An 18,215-nucleotide genomic window follows, 5' to 3' on the forward strand; every position below is an offset into this window, starting at 1 on the left:
AAATATATATAGAACAACGTTGTAATTAGAATAACAATGTAAACACAGCTTTAAAAAAAGTGTGTGCTGTTTATCCCGTATGATCGTCGTAGAATAGAATAGATCTTTATTTGTCATTGTCACACATGTACAACGAAATTGAAGTAATTGAATAAGTCATTAATTTCATGTGAACAACAAACAAATGAGCTAGCCCCGGTTGCCAATGTTTCACTGGAAGAAATTCAAATAGTTCTGTGAATATGAAGAAACAGCAGCCAGTGAGAAAAGTCTTTGGGTGGTAAATATTTAATGAGTCAGCCTGGGAAAGCATTGCAGCATTAATCCCGATAATGAGAGTTCCCGATACAGTACAAGACTGGAGCTCTTCTTTTGCCATCCACAAAATCTTTAAGAATAGCGGCTAGACCTTTTGAGCCCGAGGAAAGCACCAGTAACATTGCATTCTTAAACGTGTGTACATTATTTGTCACCGTCTGCGACAGATTCTTTCGCATTGGCGGTGACCGATCCCTTCAAGCGCACAGAAATACTTTTGTCATCTCTGCGAGTCGATCACTTTAAAGCAATAAATAAAAGAACAAACAAAAGTGACCTCGTGGTAAATTCTCGGACATGAAGCTTTGCCGCTACAGTAAGACAATGAAAGTTGCTTTTGCCGGAAGATCATTTCTCTCGGGAAGGCGTTTTATTTACAGCGCTCGGTCCTCGCTCGCAACTGGATGGATGATAGGTGCTTTTTCGTCGACCGTGCGTGCGTGCGTGGTTACGATATCAAGTTCATACGTCCGACACCGCAGGATCGATCGATCGGTCGCTCGCTCGGACGTTCTTCTGAGTCCCGTTTGATGCTTTCTCGCCTTGTATCAGCGCTGCTGCTGCTGCTGCTGCTGCTGCTGCTGCTGCTGCTGCAAACACCGACCACCCCCCCCAAACATAGAAAAAGATGTTTTAGTACCACCGTCAGGATGTACGCCAGCCACCGTGGTAAAGTCACTGAAAAAAGATACAGACGTCTTGATCGCTGTCGGGCTCCTGATGGTGAATTCCGTTGGCTGACTTGTGGGCTCCGTGCATCTGAAGGAGAAGAAGCGCATGAGTGATGGATGGAGAATGATTCTCCTTTTTCAAGAGTATGCCATCCTTAGCACCTTACCGGGCTTTTCTCTGGATGCTTCCTCATGGCCTGCACCAGTTGGTCCACCTGCTGGTTGTGCTCCAGGGCCGTCCTCAGGGCGTCCTCGGTGCTGAGCAGCTGCCGGCGAAGGCGGCTCACCTCGGAGTCCAAAGCCGAGGGGTCCAGCATGGAGTGACGGCGGTGGTCCGGGGAGAATGTCTCACGGCCCTGGAATAAAAGTCAAAGTCAGCTTTGAAGGCAAGTAGCACTGCACTTCTCGCGCTCGTCTTCAAAATTGTCAAATGAGTCGTCCGTCTCTCACCAGCACGAGGAGTTTATCCCGAAGCGTCTTGATGTCATCCTGCAGTTTTTGCTCCTTCACCTTCCACTCGGCTTTGCGCATTTCACGGTTCAGATCTTTGTCCATCTCTCGAGAGTGTCGACGCGACTCCAGGAGCAGAACCCTCAGCTCGTTTAGGTTCCTGGTAGCGACCGAGTCGAGAGACGCTTGCAAAAGAGCCTCGTTTCAAAAAGATGCAAAGAGATGCTTAGCTGACCCTACCCCTCTTTCTTCAACAGCTCTTGGCTGATGCTGAGCAGCTGCCCGGAGGCATCGTGGGACTTTCTGGTCATGGACTCAAGCTCCGCCTCCAAACGCACCTTCTCCCGCACGAGGGCTTCGGCCTTCCTTTCCCCCGAGCGAACTTTGCCCTCCAGAACTGCCGAGGGAGGGGGGGGGGGGGATCTGAACCAGTGTTGACTTTGTTTGAGTAAATATTGTACTGTTGTCAGGTAGACTTGCCTGCAATTTGAGATTTGAGAGCTTCAACTTGGGAGGTGAGAGTGGAGACCTCTTTTTCCCTTTTCAGGAGCTTCTCCGTGGTTTCTGAAAAGAGGACAATGCTTTACATGTGTGACAGAAGTGTAGATAGAAACTGTAAACCGTTATACCTTCAATGTTCTGCTCGAGCTTCTTGTCAGAAAGGTGGTTCTCTTCAATCACCTACGAGAATCAAGCGTTAGATCTAAGTGGCCATCAGGCGGCGGTGTTGCGCATCATCGCTCACGTTAGCGTCGTCGCGCTCGGTCTGGATGGCCTGCAGCTGATTGGCCGTCACCCTCAGCTTCTCTCGCAGCTTCTGGACCTCCTCTTGACCGACCTCGCGCAAGGATCGGGAGTCCGCTAAGTTTTTCTCCGAAATCTCAAGCCGTTCCTTCAGCTCTCGAGCGCTCCGGTCGCTCTCCCGTTGAAGCGCCTCCATCTCCGCCAGCCTTTTCTCAGCCCTCTGCAGTTTGTCGGCTCCGGCTTCCTCCAAGGCCTCACTACCGATGTGCTCCTCGGCCTCCTGGAGGCGAGCGATGAGGTCTTCGCGTTCCTTGGTGAGGATGGCGGCTTCGATTTTGTACTTGGCCTTGAGGTTCTCCACCTCGAGCTGATGCTCCATTTTCAGGCCCTCCACGGTGGCCCGAAGCTCTTGTCCCTCGGGCGCGGAGCTTTCAGCGGAGAACGAGGTCTTGAGCTCCTCCAGGGACTGCTGGTGGTCGCTTACCAGAGAGTCAAATTTAGCCTGCGCCAAGACGAGCAAAAGAGCATTAAAAGATAGCTAGCTAGCCGAGATGAAGACGTGGCTCGGGAAGGAATGGGATGGGCTAGTTACCTTCCAGGCATCCATCATGTCCATGTTCTCCTTAGTGGCCTGCTGGACCTTCAGCTTCAACTCACCAATCTCCTGGTTCTGTTTCTCCGACAGCAATTTTAGCGCCTCGGTCTCCCGTCGACTGGCCGCCAACGCCGCCGGATTGGATTGAGATTCGAGCGCTTGGGCGGTGACGGCGGCGCCCGGCAGCTGACCCCGAAGGATCTCCATCTCGGCCCTGGTTCGGCCCAGCTCCTTTTCCAGCTGCACGATGCGACTTTGCTCCTCCACCGTGGTTTGCTGGTATGGGGAAGACCAGAGGAATGTTAACCATCCTATTTGGGGAAGAAAAGGCCTTCCCAAGTGCCATTTCCATTTGCAAGCAATGCAATGAGTCCAAAGAGAGCAACGGACGCATCCCTGTCCGTCTTGTGTTAAAATGGGAAATTGTGAGAAGAGCGCAGCCACTGTCGCACGCATCCATTGGAAGCGAGTCCATTGCTACCTTGAAGGCACTACTTGACTTTTTTGCTTTGGAAGACAACAGCACACAAGAGGAAATATAGTAGCAAAGTGTGTGGAGAGTATCCAGAATCAGGTCTCATGTTTTTGAGCAAATGTGGTCACCTTGGTCCTCTTACCCAACCCCAAGGATGCAGAGTCATGCTTGCATTTTCCCTGTTGGCAAAAACACACTTTACTGCACCCAAGTACAACTGGGAGTCCATTTTGGGGGGCAAGTGATGAAATGCCCCAACAGGGAGCATTTGAATATAATCAAGTCACGCTAACAATCCCGCCTAGAAACAAGGACTGCTCGGGAAAAATGGGCCAATAGTAAGCGGGACTTTTCATCGGTGCTGCCCCTGGAATCCCCCCCCCCTCCCCCGGACAACAATTGATGGATTACCTCCAGGTCTCCTTTGGTGATGGACTCCTCCTCCACTCTGAACTGGAGGTCCTCCACTTTCCTGAAAACAACAGGGGCTTTTACCCAACGGGTCTTGAACTTGACTCATTTGGAGCTTGACTGCAGCCAAGACTTGACACTCAGAGATGATGCGCTTTGGCGGGTGCTTCTGTTTTGGTCAGCAACAGGTGACAGACAGCCTTCCACGTTACCTTTTCTCTTCCTCCAGCTGATTGGCGAGCTCCACCTTGGCTTTCTGCACGCCGGCCAAAGCGGCCGTCACTTGCTGCAGGGCGCCCTCGTTCTCCGACACATACTGGAGAGGACATCGGGTCAGGACGGACGTACGAGCGAGCGAGCGAGACATGATCTGGCTAACGTTTGCCACCTGCACATGCTGCGACCTGAGGGCGATGAGCTCCTTCTCCACCTCGCAAATGCGGCTGGTGGCTTTGGCCATGTCGGCGCGCTCCAGGTCGCGCTCAGCCAGCAGCTGCTCGATGTGCTGCTGTTTCTCCTTCAGCGCCTCCTGCAGGGCGGTGGTGCCCGAGATCTTGCGGGCGTAGCGCGACGACGTCTCCGTCAGCTTGGAGGAACAAAAGCAGGGGGGGAAACAAAATTGAGGTGAAAACATTTTTCCAGCCACTAGAGGGTGGTGTTTGACAAATGTCACCATTGATGCATCATCTATGAATATGATCTTCACTATAAGATCATCAGCATTCGCTATAATTATGGCCCATTCCTTTTCAAATGATCATTTTGGGGTTGCAATTTATCCGATGAATCGTGTAACCTATTCTAAGCCTCTCCTTTACATTGATTTGTATTTGATCACGTTCTTTCGTATTTTTCCGTGTTCTTGAGGAGAATTTGCTGCCGAGGAGTGTATTTGAGGAGAACCAACGGCGCTTAATCACAAGGGACGGACCGGCCGGCATCAGTCAAGCCGAGCGAGCGGGCGTTCTGGCTCACGCAGCCATCTTTACGACTGACGGAGAATGAAGCAAAGGTTGCCGGCAATGAAGTAAAGTAAAAAAAAAAAAAAAGAGGCCAGCAAAATCAACGGCACGTCGTCCCCTTTGATGACTTTGGAGGTTGCTCGAGCGAGCGCAAGACCTCCGAATGATCTCACCAGGCCGGCGCGGCTGGGTCGCCCGCCCACCGACGAGGCCACCGAGCTGACGGAGCTGATGGACGAGCTGCTGGGGCTGTGAGCCAGCGACGACACGCCCATGGCCACTCGCTTGCTCTTCTTGGCCTTGGCCGGGCTGGTGGACGGGAAGCCGATGCGGATCACCTTGTGGATGGGCGCGAACAGGCCAAACTTGTGGAGGCACTGGAAATATCTGCCAGGACAGAATGCAATGAGGCCACTTGTGAACACTTTGCGGCTTTCTTTTGTACCTGGTGCCAGCCACGGCGCCGTCGTTCTTGCCCAGAGGCTCGTCCAGCTCCACGCCGCACCACTCGCCCTTGGCAAAGTCCGTCTCCCCTATGTAGCGGATCACACCCATCTTGGAGCCTCCCACCTGGCAGCAAAGACAAAAAGAGCCATTCAATAGTGGATGCTTTGATGTTCTATTTCGTGCACTAGAACCTGTTTTCAACGCCATCAATCCACGGCGGATGGACGCACGCAGGCGACCCTCACCAAAACACGATCTCCGGCCCTCAGGTCCTTGTCGGCGCTTTTCTTGACGGAGCCGCTGTCAGACATGTTGGAGCCCGACTCGTTTCCCGTCTTGACGGCGCTGTTGAGCAGGCCCTCTCGGAGCGGCGGCGCCCGCTGCCCGACGAAGCCCCCCCCCCCGCCGCCTCCTTGCAGCAGCGTCTGATTATGGGCGCTGAGCGACTCGACGGACAGGCTGTCGCTGCCCTCGGCCGCGGGCTGTCGCGTGAGCTTGGAGGGCCGCGTGAAGATGCCCTGCAGGGCTTGGCACTCAAAGTAGCGGACGCCGCCCACCGAGCCGTCGTTCTTGCCCAGCGGGTCGTTGAGGATGACGCCGGCCCACTGGCCCGGGGCGAACTGGGTCTCCCCGAGGTAGGCGATGACCCCGGCTTTCACGCCGTTCACCCACACCTGCTCTCCCACCGTGTAGTCGCCCGCCACCTCGTCGCCCTCCTCCGACGCTTTGGGCGGCGTGCTGGGCTTGACTGGAGCATCTGGAGACAAAGTAGAAAATGTTGATGTGCAAACTCTTCATTGAGCCATTGAGATCATGTTAATCCCTGATATGGGCAGAGGCGTCCGCACCGTCGATGTCATGCACTAGCGCAACAAAAGTTTGCATTGCGTAGATTTGAGAGAACGGCCAAGTTCTACCAGGCGGTGTCACTGGCGACATTGTGAGCCTCTCCTCATTGATCCCTTTTGACCGTGGCGAAAAAGAAGCAAGCTGTGGGTGTCGGCGTGCACCACAAGGGCGCAGATTGGTTGCCCGCACTTTGATTGGTGCCCAACAAAGTGGGTCAGCGAGACGTAACTGCAATTAAAGGCGCCATTCTTCCCCATATTCACACACACACACACCAATGGGGCTGTGATTGGTTGCCCTCTGTGGGCCGCTCCGAGTTGAAGACCCGCCCGAGGCTCGGTGGCCCCATTGCCGGAGCTTTCTGCCCCAATTGCTGCCATATGTTGCTGTTGTTGTTGTTTGACAAGTCGCTCACCAAATTTTCAAACTCTGCATATCCTGCTCAACTTTTATTTTTTATCAGGAGCAGGTTAGAGGAGCACTTGGGATATAGAAAAGAAAAGAGGAAATGGTAAACAGTTCTATGCGACCATCCAGGCCTCTTTTTTTCTGTTGCCAAGGCGACACGAGGGGGGGGGGGGGATAAAAAGGGAGCCAAAGCAGAGCGAAGACCAGCGAGACAAGCCTCCACTTTGAGCATTGTGCTGGGCCAGTGTGAACAGCCGCCATTCATCCCCCCCCCCGTCCCCCGTCGACGCACAATGAACCCTCCCCTCCCCTCCGCCTCCTCACATTGGCAGGGTACGCACCTCTCGTCCCCGGCCCGCCTGGGTTATTTCCAAGCGCTTCAAATGCGGTCGCGGACGGCAGCAGATGGAGGAGGCCGAGCTAAAGATCAAGTTGGGAGTTGTTTACGACACAGCTGGCCTATTTTCTCAAGCAGGTGTCGCAATTGAGGCGATTGTTTGTGGAGGCAAAACGGTTGGCTACAATGAAACGCAACCGTTTCAAAGAGCCCCAAAGAATTCCAACCTCTTTGAGGGCACGTACAAGTCAAGCGTACTTTTCAGTTGTTACATCTTTGCTAATGTAGCATTTGTCTTTCCATCCTTGTCGGCAGATGGCAGCTCGCTAACAGAGGTGAGGAGGCCGCATGCAACATTTCACAGATTATCTTGACAGATGATCCCCAACCGGGAGTAGTTGTGTGGCAATTTAAGTTGCGAGGAACAAACAAACAAACAAACAAAAACGGAACTCTGGACGGACGGGTTGGACGCGACAAGCGAATGCACCTTTTTGGAAGGCGGAATCAAGCGGGAAGCTAACGTGAGCCTTCGTCGTTGATGTCGCAAATCCTCCTTTTACACCATCTACTCAAAGCCCGGTGGGATGAGTGCTTGCTGATCATTTCAACGACACAATGGGGATCACTACTCTCAGAATGATCCTGTCAACATGGCTGAATGCAATGTAGTGGGCATGCTAGCATGACATCAAAGGTGTCATTCAGTGTGGGTACTAGCTGTGTTTACATCTAGCAGCCTGTCATGTCATGTCATGTCATGTCATGTCATGTCATGTCATGTCATGTCATGTCATGTCATGTCATGTGATGGAGGGCGGCCGCCCATTTCGTCGAGTCGAAATTCCCAGGAATATGTCCGGCCGCATTTTCGACTACGTTGCTCTCAAACTAGCAAACAGATTTCCCAGAATCTTTGTCAAGGGGCTGACGGAAGGACAATGTAAAAGAAGCATACATTCTTTATCCTCAAATGTATGCATTAAAAAGAAAGAATTGGAGTGAATCAAGACTTTTTTTTTTTTTTACAATGATGACAGTTCAGATGTAACCGTGAGAACGTGCATCATGTGTATTCCGCCAAATAGCAGCTCACGTAGCACAGCTGTGAGTCAGTAAAGAGCGTAAACCGCAGCAATGACCACCAGACATTTTTCTTCTTCATCCTAGCGGAAGAGGAGGAAGTGACTTACTGTCCTTGGGGGGCACGGGGGAGCTCGAGGTTGCGCTCCTTCCCATCGGGCTGGAATGCTTGGGCCCGCGCCCGGGGATCTTCAGCCCGCTGGACTTCAGCATGTTTATTGTGGATAAAAAAAGGCGCTGAAGGCACTAAACCACGAGGTGGTGATCATCTCCCTCCATGTTGTACTAGTGGAAATGCAGGAAAGGTGATGAAGACACTAAGAAAATGGAGTTTCAAACAAACAAAGTTAAGAACAAACTCGCAGAATGAACTCTTAGCAAACATCACAGCAGCATCCATTCACAAATTAGAACGAGTTATCTTCTCCCAAATATTAAGAGCGGGTGAGTTTTATGCACTGCGGTGGCAGCCCAAAAACAAACAGTGTTCCTTCCATAAAGCCCGCTGTGAGGATGCCACGCAGCTCGCTAGCTACAAATGATCATCATCACCCCCACCCTGTTCCAAATCTTCTGCCATGACTGATTGACACATGCAGAGCTTTTCAATGGCTTGAGGATGCTGCTAAGTGATCCAAATGAAAGCCTCCGCCGTCTTAAGGCCTGCACCTGATGGTGCTGAGGAGGGTGGATGGAAGGGGGGGGGGGGGGGGGTAGATAATGCGCACCTCCACCACCACCACCACCAAAAAAAAAAAAAAATGCAACCACTTTGATCCCTTGCTGAGAGCCTAGTCTGCGGCAAGGGAAAGGAAAGGCTTTTCTACTCACAGTGAGACAGGGTCCAGATCATGTAGAAAAAGGAGCCACAGAGGGGAAAAGGGAGGATGCCACTCCCTGGGCCGCCGGGAGGATGGATGCAAATATGGATGCTTCGGCTAGCAGAAAGGGAGAGTCCGCCGCCGCCGCCTCCGCGTGGATCCGTCCTACCGGTTAGCACTTGGCTTCCCTAAAGCGTGCATCAAAAAGCGCCCTGACGTCTCCCCGAGATAGATGTCTCTTTCGCCCCCCGTAAGGCTGTCTGTCCGACTTTTTGCCCGCGACCGCGAAGGCATCAGGAGCAACTTTTCTTTCTTTCTTTCTTTCTTTCTTTCTTGCGCGCGCCACCCACCCACCGCACCCGTCTCGTCTCGTCTCGTCTTCCCGTGACTTCCTCCGACGCTCTCTATACTCCCTCGCCCCTTCTCCCGTCGGTGTGTTTTCGTTTTCTTTCTCTCTCTCTTTTTTCTCTTCTTCCTCTTATTGTTGGGAGGGTTAGCGCAGCCTCCCCGTGACTGACTCAACCCACACCGGCGAGACGGAACAAAGGGGCCGGGGAAGCAGAGCCTCCTGGGGGACGGATGAGAAGACTACAGCCTGTCTGTCTGTCTGTCTGTCTGTCTGTCTGTCTGTCTGTCTGTCTGTCACCCCTCCTCCCTTACTGTCAATGGCACACTCCGTTTCAAAGCAGAAAGAAGGGTTTCAATGTGCCCTTACCACCTGCTTAATAGACACACCGATTCCAACGCTCCGATTGATTGCTATCCGCCGCATAATTGCCGCCCAACCGTTATCTATTATTGTGAAACACAGTGACACTAAGGCCTTCATTCCCAATGGTTACGTGTCCGACGCTCATCTGGAAACACCCGGCCGGCCGGCGCTCACAAAAGCAGTTGTTTTGGAGAATCAACGGGCAATTCTTGAATTAAACCCACGACGAATTTAAATACCAAAGAAAATGTTGAAATAAACTGCGATGAAATCATGAAATGGATCAATAAATCGTGCCGAAGCGCAGGGACTTCCAAAATGAGGAAATTCGGATTGGAATTTAGTGTGAGTGAATTATATTCTATTATTATAGGAGGCGTCATAGGGCAAATGTGTGACGTTTTTCAACACCTCACAGCCTGTGCCAAGTCCAAATCTTCATTCGAATCTTTCATTTGACAAATTACAATCTCGTTGTGCACTTCCGGGCCGGCGAGCTATAGAGCGACCCGATTGGCCCCCGCACAATCACGATGCTCGTCATTGAACGAACGTCACGCTCGTTTAAAACAAAACAAACATAAAAGCAACTTTTATATTCATTTTGATACTTCATTTAATTTCACTGACCTGGAACGCGGACAAATATTTGGATGAAACAATAAAAGGAGAATTTTATTGGGATGCCTTCACTGTTAGTCGTCTTTTGTATGCAGTTGCACCACATGTCGGCTAGAGGGCAGCATAAACATGCAAACAGGCTGCTTGGATAACTGGCTGGTCCTCACTTACTATGTAATGCCCCCTCCCCTCTTCCTCTTTTTTCTTCAACAAAACATCACTCCAAAACATACAAAACCGACCAAACAAAGAACATGCCTAGAAATGTATCTAACAAGATAATCACACATATCCACTGAAGGTATTTTAATGAAGTGCTTAGCTCGTGGTGGGTGACATATGCAAATGAAATTAGGGCTTCCTCAGATTTGCATTTTTACTGAGGAACTTTCCTTTCCTGACTGTATTATAATTGGCTAAACTAGAAGGAGCAGTATAATGAATTGAACTGAAGCATTAAATCATGATGAACCGATTTAATTGTCTGCCTTTTTTTTGGTTGCATCTTTCCAGGGTTACTGAAATCTATTATTTGACCTGTACTCAATGGTGTGAATTTTGGTGATAAATAATAAAACGAGGCAAAATGATGGGGCTAATTTTCAACTTCTTTTTTTTTTCTTCATCGGAACATTTCCGGATAAAGACATCCCTGTTCCATTTCCCAATAAAGGCCTCAGTGTGTGTGAGCCCAGTGGATGTGGCACTCACCAGCACTGCGGGATTATTCCGCTTTTTTCTAATCCCATTACGGCACGGCGTGCGTGCGGGAGGGAGGGAGGGAGGGAGGGAGGGAGGGAATACTGTAGGGCCAACAGGGGAAGATGGCAAAGGTTGCTTTCTTTCACCAATGAGAGAATGATTAACTGTCGCGTGTGTTTGACAGGAGGCGACGGCCCGGATCAGATGGCGACACCCGCGTTCGGACGAGGATGAGGATGCTACGCACGAACACGCACATCCATTGTCCTGCCTTTCAAATCCACCTGCTTCGGAAAATGCATTCAAAATCCTGAAAAGTGACTTTTAGTGTTGGGTTGTAAGGCCGCCGCCGCCGCCGCCAATATGTTGAAGTGGACCGGAAAAGTCTGATTTTTCCACCTGGGGAAAGGAGCAAGAACAGGAGCGAGTGATTTCTTCACATAGCGTGCAACGTAAGTGGACTTTTTTGCCTCTTTGATTGCATCAGGTTTTAGTTCCACAACAGAGCCAAAGGTTAGATCTAATTTGACATATATATTCTACAAAGCTGAACTGTGGCTTCACAAACTGAGACAAATGGTCTTGACTTTTGATTTGATGAAAGTAAGAGTTCCCAACTCCCATACTGTACCTCGAAACATGCAGAGGATTTCACGTCGAGTCCAAAGATAGTAACGATTTCTTCAAAGGAAAATCTGCTCCTACAAAAATCAAACAGAAAAAAAAAGGTTGGCTTTTTGGGACAATAAATGAAAAGATGATTTAATTGGGCTAGCTGCTAATAGCTAATTAACAACAACAACAACAAACAGGATGACAGCGACTGGACGCTCTATTTAGCCAGTTCGACACTGTTAATTGGTAACTTGTTACTGTCTTTCTGGACAGGAGCGTTTGGGCGCCATGGCCTCTGCGGCTCTGGAGCTGATGGGCTTCTTCCTCGGCCTGCTGGGTCTACTGGGCAGCCTGGTGTCCACGGTGCTCCCTTTCTGGGAGAATACAGCACATATCGGCTCCAACATCGTGACAGCCTCAGGCAGCACCAAGGGCTTGTGGATGGAGTGCGTCCATCAGAGCACCGGGGCCTTCCAGTGCGAGACGTACAATTCCATCCTGGCTCTGTCCTCTGACCTCCAGACGTCCCGGGCCCTCATGGTGGTCTCTCTGGTACTGTCCACCTTGGGCCTGGCCGTCGCCGTCCTGGGCATGCAGTGCACCGTCTGCCTGGAGGGCTCAGGGGAACTCAAGAAACGGGTGGCGGGCGTCGGCGGGTGCTTCTTCCTGGTGGCCGGCTTCATGACTCTGGTGCCCGTCTCCTGGAGCACCAACAGGGTAATCCGGAACTTCTACAATCCCAGCGTACCCGCCACTCTCAAGTTCGAGCTAGGCGACTGTCTTTACTTGGGCATAGTCTCAGCTGTGCTCTCGATGCTGGGGGGCAGCATGCTGGCCATGTCTTTCTGTGAGGGGCAGGACGACAGAGGAGGACGCCACCGTATGGGGAGGCCGTATGGGGGCGGAGGCTACCCCTACCCGGTGGCTGGAGGTGCTGCGCCGCAGCCGCCGCCGCCGGTGGGAGCCACAAGCCTGCAAATGGGAGGCCTCAGCGTGAACAATAAAGGGCGCACGTTGGTTCACAGCGGTAGCGGGAGCTCCGGGGGAGTCCATGTGAAACCCCTGACGGCAGGATATGATGTCACAGGATACGTGTGATGATGTCACAAAACATGATAATCACGCTCCACCTGTGATGTACAGTATGAATGCTACAGACTGCTTTTTCAAAGTGAAATAAATAGCGCCTTGTTTGGAAAGACTTTGCCTCAAATGCTGATGCTATGCTACTAACGTGGATAAAACAAGTCAGCCACGCACACATCCATGACGAAGATGGGACCTAGTTTTATTTCAATCTCCCTGAACTACCCCACAAATATAAAGTACACATTAAAGTCCATTCAAGAGCACACACTACCCAAACGGATCAATAGCCGGCCGGATGTGTCAACTGGGCCCGTATTTACAAAGACTCTCAGAGTCCTCTGAGAATCTGGCTGTCCTGATTTTGCCGACCAAGGACGACAAATAGCCGATTGTCATGTCTCAAACGTGGTCAAAGGTGAACTTTGAGTGAATTTGCACCAATGGGCCACAAATGAGGCAGAAAAGCTGAAAACACGGTCAATATTGACAAGCACAAATCCTGACCCCCCCCACAGTCATCTCAATTATACAATCAAATGGGACTCGCGTTGGTTTTGCAAGAATGTACTGCGCGTTCCTGAGATTGAGAAAGGGACGTTTTCTTTACGAGCCCATTGACCCCGTCCGTTCGTATATGATGCGTTCCGGTTTTCATGGTGAAATACAAACTGAACATATCAAAAGTGGCATGACGATGATGACCCCATAAAGAGATGAGACATTTACCCTTATGACACGACCCGGCAAAAAGGAAGGAGATGATTTGAGTGGCTCGCTCGTCGCGGTTTTGGACCGACCGACTCTTGTCAAGTGTGAGTATAGTTTCAAAAAGCCTTGTTGATCATTTTTTTGTCACACCTAAAATCTCAGCCTCTATTGTCTTAAGCAACCATTGGTGCATTTGGACTCCTTTTTTTAAGATTCAAACCTTTGGTCAAATTTGGAAAAGGATGCTATAAGAATCATGGATTTGATTTCTACTGACTGCACTTTACAATTGAGGCAAATATCTCAGTGCTACAGGTGAAATGATAGCAATAAAATGTTGCTGCATTTCTCCAAACACCGGCGTATGTTTTGCCATGCCTCCATTTTGGATCAAACGTTGCAATGCTTTACTTTTGTCGCAGCCACCATTCATATGAAATGCTAGACTCGCTCGCTAACGACTAACCTAGGAAAGAAAGCTTGCTCGCTTTGATGAGTTTTGTTGCCCAAAACCTGGAGTGAGCTCCCATGACTGCCTTGGTCATGATTTAGTTGTAGTTTGTAAAGCTGCTTTTGCTGCACGAACAAGCTCCTAAGCGTCTCAAAAAGCTTGCTTGCAAGTTAACCAAGGGCAATTCTTCACAGTTTGCTGATTGTCATCAAATAGTCTGTCTGTCAGTCAGGCAGTCAGCCAAGCGTTATGGGGTTTCATTTGCTCCCTCAGGATCGCTATGGCTTCTGCGTCTCTGGAGCTGTTGGGCTTTTCGATGGGCTTGACTGGCCTGGTGGGCAACCTGGTGACCACGGCGCTCCCCTTCTGGGAGGTCTCGGTGAACGCCGCCGCCGAGGCCACAAAAGTGACGGCCAGGGACAGCAACATGAACGGCCTGTGGATGAGATGCTCCCACGAGTTGAACGGGGCCTTCCTGTGCGAAACGTACAAGTCCTTCCTGATGATGCCCTCCGATCTCCGGATCTCCCGAATCCTCATGTTGAGCTCCCTGGGGCTGAGCGTGGTGGGCCTGCTCATTGCCGTGATGGGCATGCAGTGCACCGTTTGCATGAAGCGGTGCGAGTCGTGCAAGAGACGGGTGGCAGGCATCGGTGGCGTGTTGCTCTTCGGCGCCGGCACGGTGGCCTTGGTGCCCGTCTCCTGGACCGCCAACATTGTGATCCGGAACTTCCCCGCCAGTAGCAATGCGTTGCTCAAGTTTGCGCCGGGCACTTGCCTCTACTTGGGCATGGCCTCGTCCGTGCTCTCCGTGCTCGGCGGCGGCACGCTAGCCTTGTCCTTCTTTGCCGGGAAATGCTGCGGAGGGCGTCGGGGCGGCTACACGTACAGGGGCCACGGCGGGCAAATCCCCTTTGCCGTGGCGCGAAAGCCCACCATACTTCAAATGGGAGACATCCCCGTCAGCAGAGGACAGATGCTGGTCGGAGGCGGCGCCAGGAGCTACCCGGGAGTTCTTGGGAAACCCGGAGGGTCCGTGTATGGCGTCACACGATAGCTGTGATGACATCACAAAACATGAAAGAAAAGGTCAGCCGAGTTGTTGTTGTTTTTTCTAAATGAAAGAAATGCCTCGCGCTACCACAGTGTGCTATTGTTGTATTTATCCACTGTGGGCTCGTAAAACCTTTTATGGTCGATTGAAATGAATATGATTTTGGAGGAAGTTTGGTTGCAATGCTAATGCTAATGCTATGGGTCTGCCATTTGATGCTACAATAAGTTCAAATCGGTCTGAGAAGATAACTTCCAAACACATCTTGATGAATGGACTTGACATTGAGTTAACTAAGATTGCGTCGAAATGAAAATCCACCAGGTTGCACTGGAATAATGAAAGCCTTATCTGAATTCCACAAATTCCGGGACAGTACCCACTAATTGGGACATTTTCTAATCCCGATGCAATTCCCCTCTAAAGCCACGGGCCGGCCGGCCGGCCGCTCTATTAGACCCTAACTTCACAACATCACCACCTAGTGTGCAAAAGAAACATTTGAAAGGTCTTTGACAGTCTTTGTTTGAACCACCCCCATGGAGGCCAAACCGTCCTGTCTAAAATACAAACATGAATGAACTGAAGTTTCCCCTTTGCTTTCAACTCAAGTGAATTAGATGGGAGTGTTTTTATAGATACAACTAGACACAATCCAGTGAAATCCAATAAGAAAAATAGAAAAACTTTTATTCTTTGTGTTTTACTTTTGACGTCTTTGCTCCCCGCTCATCGACTTCCTTTCGCTCGCGGCCAAACTCCAACACCAAAGGTTTCCCTAGCAACCGGTAACCATGGAGCAGCTGCAAAGCCTTCTGGGCCGTTTCCATGTCTCGGCACACAAACGCACACGTAAATAAATATCCTGTGAATTTCGCAGTAGGTTCTGTAGGAGCCAGCGCGCACTCACCTGGCAGTGTGACAAAGGCCTGACCCTTCATGCGACCCGTCAGGAGGCGGTAGAGCAACGGGGGTCCGCCGCCGCCGGGTCTTTCGAACCTGGAGAACAGCGCCACCAGCTGGGCCACTGACACTTGCGGACTCAGGTTCTTCACGCACACCACCTGGGAAGGAACATCTCAATTAGTATGTGTGAATAGCACAAACAAACATCGCCGCACGTTTACTAATTCTGAATGAATTATTTTCCACAAGATGGCACCAAAGTTTGAACTCATTTATTGGCCGGCCGGCCGGCCGTACTTGGGAGGCTTTTCCAGCCTGGTAGTTTCGGAATCTCGGGATGCTCCGGATCTCCTCCGAGCTTGCCCGGTTCTCCCGGATTTCCCGGTTCGTCACGGGCACCACCTGCCCCGTGACCGTTAGCGGGCGACCCGAGCCGGCACCGTCTGCCCCACGCAGGCTGCCGATTTGCCGGCTGATCTCCAGCGGGGGGACGAGGTGGCGCTCCGGCGCTTCTGCTGAGCCTTCCTCTGATTTGCCGTCGCTTTCCTGTGGCAGGGCAGATGTCAAAAGGCGTGACGTTCCGGCACTTTCCACACCCTGGGGTGGCTTGCTGAGAAGATCTTTGTACAAGGAGTCCATTGGATTTGTCGTTTCTTGAGGGCCATCTTGCTTATTTGCATCTGGAAGAAGGAGCAAGTCTTTTTATACCTCTTTGTGTTTGTACCACTTCCTAAAAGAGTGACATGGAGCTAAGAAATAAACAAGCACCTTAAATAGACCACTAGAGGCAAAAAGAGATGTGTTTCAAAGACGTTCATTGCTCATCAGGCATCCTTTTGAGAAAGAAAAAAGCGCTTAACTGCTGAGTCCGATCAAGTGCCTCCGTTTGTCTGCTAAGCCCATTCAAACATCATAGCAAAATAGTAGCTAGCACCTACCACCGGCATTTACGTAACTGCCGTAAATAGACCCCCCCCCCCACCCGAGCGTTAACCGTGTGCTCACCTCGATGGTAGAGTGCCGTAAGGAATCCTTGGCGGTCGCTGCCCTGGAAGAGCGCCTGCTCAATCTCCATCTCGCGCCGGGACAGCGGCTGGCTGGCGGCAAAGCGCTGGGGCCGCGCGAGAAGCTTTGCCCGGGCTGCGATCTTGTCCTGGATGACCTGGAGGCGTTGCCGCTTGACGCCAGGAGCCGCGCAAACACCGTGACCCTGGAACAAACGCAACGGTTCGTCGCACGGAAATGGAGCAAAAACTCCAGCGGCGTCTACCTGTTCAGGTATTTCCGGGGCATCCCTTTTCTGCCACAGCTGGATCTCCGGATCGGTCAGGCCCAGCTCTCGCAGGCCGGCCAGCTCCTGCTCGTCCTCTTGCAACGCCTGGAACTGAGACAGGCTATGCACGCCGGACGCCTGTTCGCCGAACGGCTTGTAGAGTGCCGCTGGTGCAAAGCTCTCCTTCTTGGCCACACATCTGAAGCGCACAAAACCATACAAGTACTTACTAATTGCACAGGTGAGCCTTTTCACACTTCCCGTTGTACGACTGCTGTGAATATAAACGTCTGAAAACAATGGACAGCAACAATGGATAGTTGGCGAGGTATGGTTGCTTTCATTTGGTTACCTTTCGACATCGACTTGGGTGTGGAGTTGCCGTAGCAGAAGGCCGTGAAGCTGCCGCTGTCCCTCTGTCTCCTGCTCCTCCAGCAGCGGGCCATCCTCACAGGATCGCCGGCTCACTCTTAAAACGCACAAATGAGTCGATATTAGTTCCATTACTTGGGTCGTTTGTTAAAAAACGCATTGGACTAAATAGCTGGTCGATGACACAAGTGCCCAGGGCCACTCTTAGAAGATGTGAAAAATGAACTAATAACGACATCATGAATAACACTTTCGACTGACAATTACAAAATCGGGATTGAAAAAGAAAATCATAAGGAAATAGCATAAATAAATGGTGGCAAAATAATGCTAATGAATAAAGGTGCTATTGTATGAATCCTATCCTATAGGATGTTCCTCGGACGCCAATTTTAGTGGCGTTCTTCACTGATTCTAATCCGATTCAAACTATAACATGAACCATGAATGATTATGTTATTCGTGTACTGCAGCGGGCCGAGAAGCTAACGCTAGCCGAGCAGTCGCCTGTTCACTTTTGCATAATCACCGCAAGACCAAATAAATTATGCAAAACATATCAATAGGTTAAAGATTGAATGCAATGCTGTTAGTGCTTGTTGATAAGGTGAAGTTTAAAACAAACAAAAAAGGGGGAACGGCAGACCGGCTGTGTTTACCTTCGCATACTTCCGCGTTTGTCTCCTACTTCTGGTAAATTGCATCATGGGAAATACATGTTCAACTGGTAAGATAACTTGCAGAGTTGCCTCGTTTCCTTCACATAATAACGGTTAATGTAAAGTAACGACACATGATATGTAACGATGAATAGTATTTATGCTTAAAAATGAAGCACGGTGCTGGTTGAGGCCATAGTTCCACCCGCGTTCGGCTCCAGCTTCCGGTGCGAGGCATCATGGGAAATGTAGTCAAACCTTTCAAATTGGAATTTCGTCCTGCAGAGAGCCTTTTCTCTTTCTAAATGGCTCTTTTCTTAAAAGTGTAGTGTAAGCGTTGGATGGCAGGAGGCTCCGCATTGGGGACATTTCTAACCATTGTTTGTAGATTTTGTCCAGCAGCAGCAGCAGCAGCAGCACAGCAGTTAAATGTATTGTTATGCTGCAAAATGACACCGGTACAGTTATCATAGATAGATGGT

The 18,215-nt window shown here is 50.7% G+C and overlaps 3 protein-coding genes across 12 annotated transcripts; 1 reads left to right on the forward strand and 2 right to left on the reverse strand.

Annotated features, from left to right (window-relative positions):
* Positions 1 to 272: 272 nt before the first annotated feature.
* On the reverse strand, positions 273 to 9,176 carry clip2 (CAP-GLY domain containing linker protein 2). 10 transcript variants are annotated; one of them, XM_061299690.1, is made up of 18 exons: positions 8,582 to 9,176; positions 7,861 to 8,035; positions 5,319 to 5,830; positions 5,072 to 5,196; positions 4,800 to 5,013; positions 4,053 to 4,250; positions 3,877 to 3,980; positions 3,665 to 3,725; positions 3,382 to 3,432; positions 2,776 to 3,054; positions 2,185 to 2,685; positions 2,069 to 2,120; positions 1,920 to 2,003; positions 1,680 to 1,836; positions 1,440 to 1,599; positions 1,157 to 1,345; positions 1,015 to 1,077; positions 273 to 911 (listed from the first exon to the last, which is right to left on the reverse strand). In XM_061299690.1, exons 2-18 carry the CDS (start codon positions 7,961 to 7,963, stop codon positions 867 to 869), a joined length of 2,898 nt encoding a protein of 965 aa, XP_061155674.1. In that variant the 5' UTR covers positions 7,964 to 8,035; positions 8,582 to 9,176; the 3' UTR covers positions 273 to 866. The 10 variants fall into 10 exon arrangements, with proteins under 10 accessions (XP_061155674.1, XP_061155683.1, XP_061155682.1 ...); XM_061299699.1 differs by having other exon boundaries at positions 273 to 890; positions 7,861 to 8,067; XM_061299698.1 differs by having other exon boundaries at positions 273 to 893; positions 7,861 to 8,067.
* A 1,552-nt stretch (positions 9,177 to 10,728) lies between these two features.
* cldn2 (claudin 2) lies at positions 10,729 to 12,387 on the forward strand. The gene is made up of 2 exons (XM_061299705.1): positions 10,729 to 11,058; positions 11,495 to 12,387. The coding sequence occupies exon 2, from the start codon at positions 11,510 to 11,512 to the stop codon at positions 12,317 to 12,319; it is 810 nt and encodes a 269-aa protein (XP_061155689.1). The 5' UTR covers positions 10,729 to 11,058; positions 11,495 to 11,509; the 3' UTR covers positions 12,320 to 12,387.
* A 101-nt stretch (positions 12,388 to 12,488) lies between these two features.
* rbm41 (RNA binding motif protein 41) lies at positions 12,489 to 17,963 on the reverse strand. The gene is made up of 8 exons (XM_061299701.1): positions 17,734 to 17,963; positions 17,055 to 17,171; positions 16,700 to 16,901; positions 16,435 to 16,639; positions 15,727 to 16,109; positions 15,434 to 15,587; positions 15,231 to 15,355; positions 12,489 to 14,526 (listed from the first exon to the last, which is right to left on the reverse strand). The coding sequence occupies exons 1-8, from the start codon at positions 17,739 to 17,741 to the stop codon at positions 14,299 to 14,301; spliced, it is 1,422 nt and encodes a 473-aa protein (XP_061155685.1). The 5' UTR covers positions 17,742 to 17,963; the 3' UTR covers positions 12,489 to 14,298.
* Between the last annotated feature and the right edge of the window lie 252 nt (positions 17,964 to 18,215).

Source organism: Syngnathus typhle, linkage group LG15 (assembly GCF_033458585.1).
Source record: "Syngnathus typhle isolate RoL2023-S1 ecotype Sweden linkage group LG15, RoL_Styp_1.0, whole genome shotgun sequence".
Classification (NCBI taxonomy): domain Eukaryota; kingdom Metazoa; phylum Chordata; class Actinopteri; order Syngnathiformes; family Syngnathidae; genus Syngnathus; species Syngnathus typhle.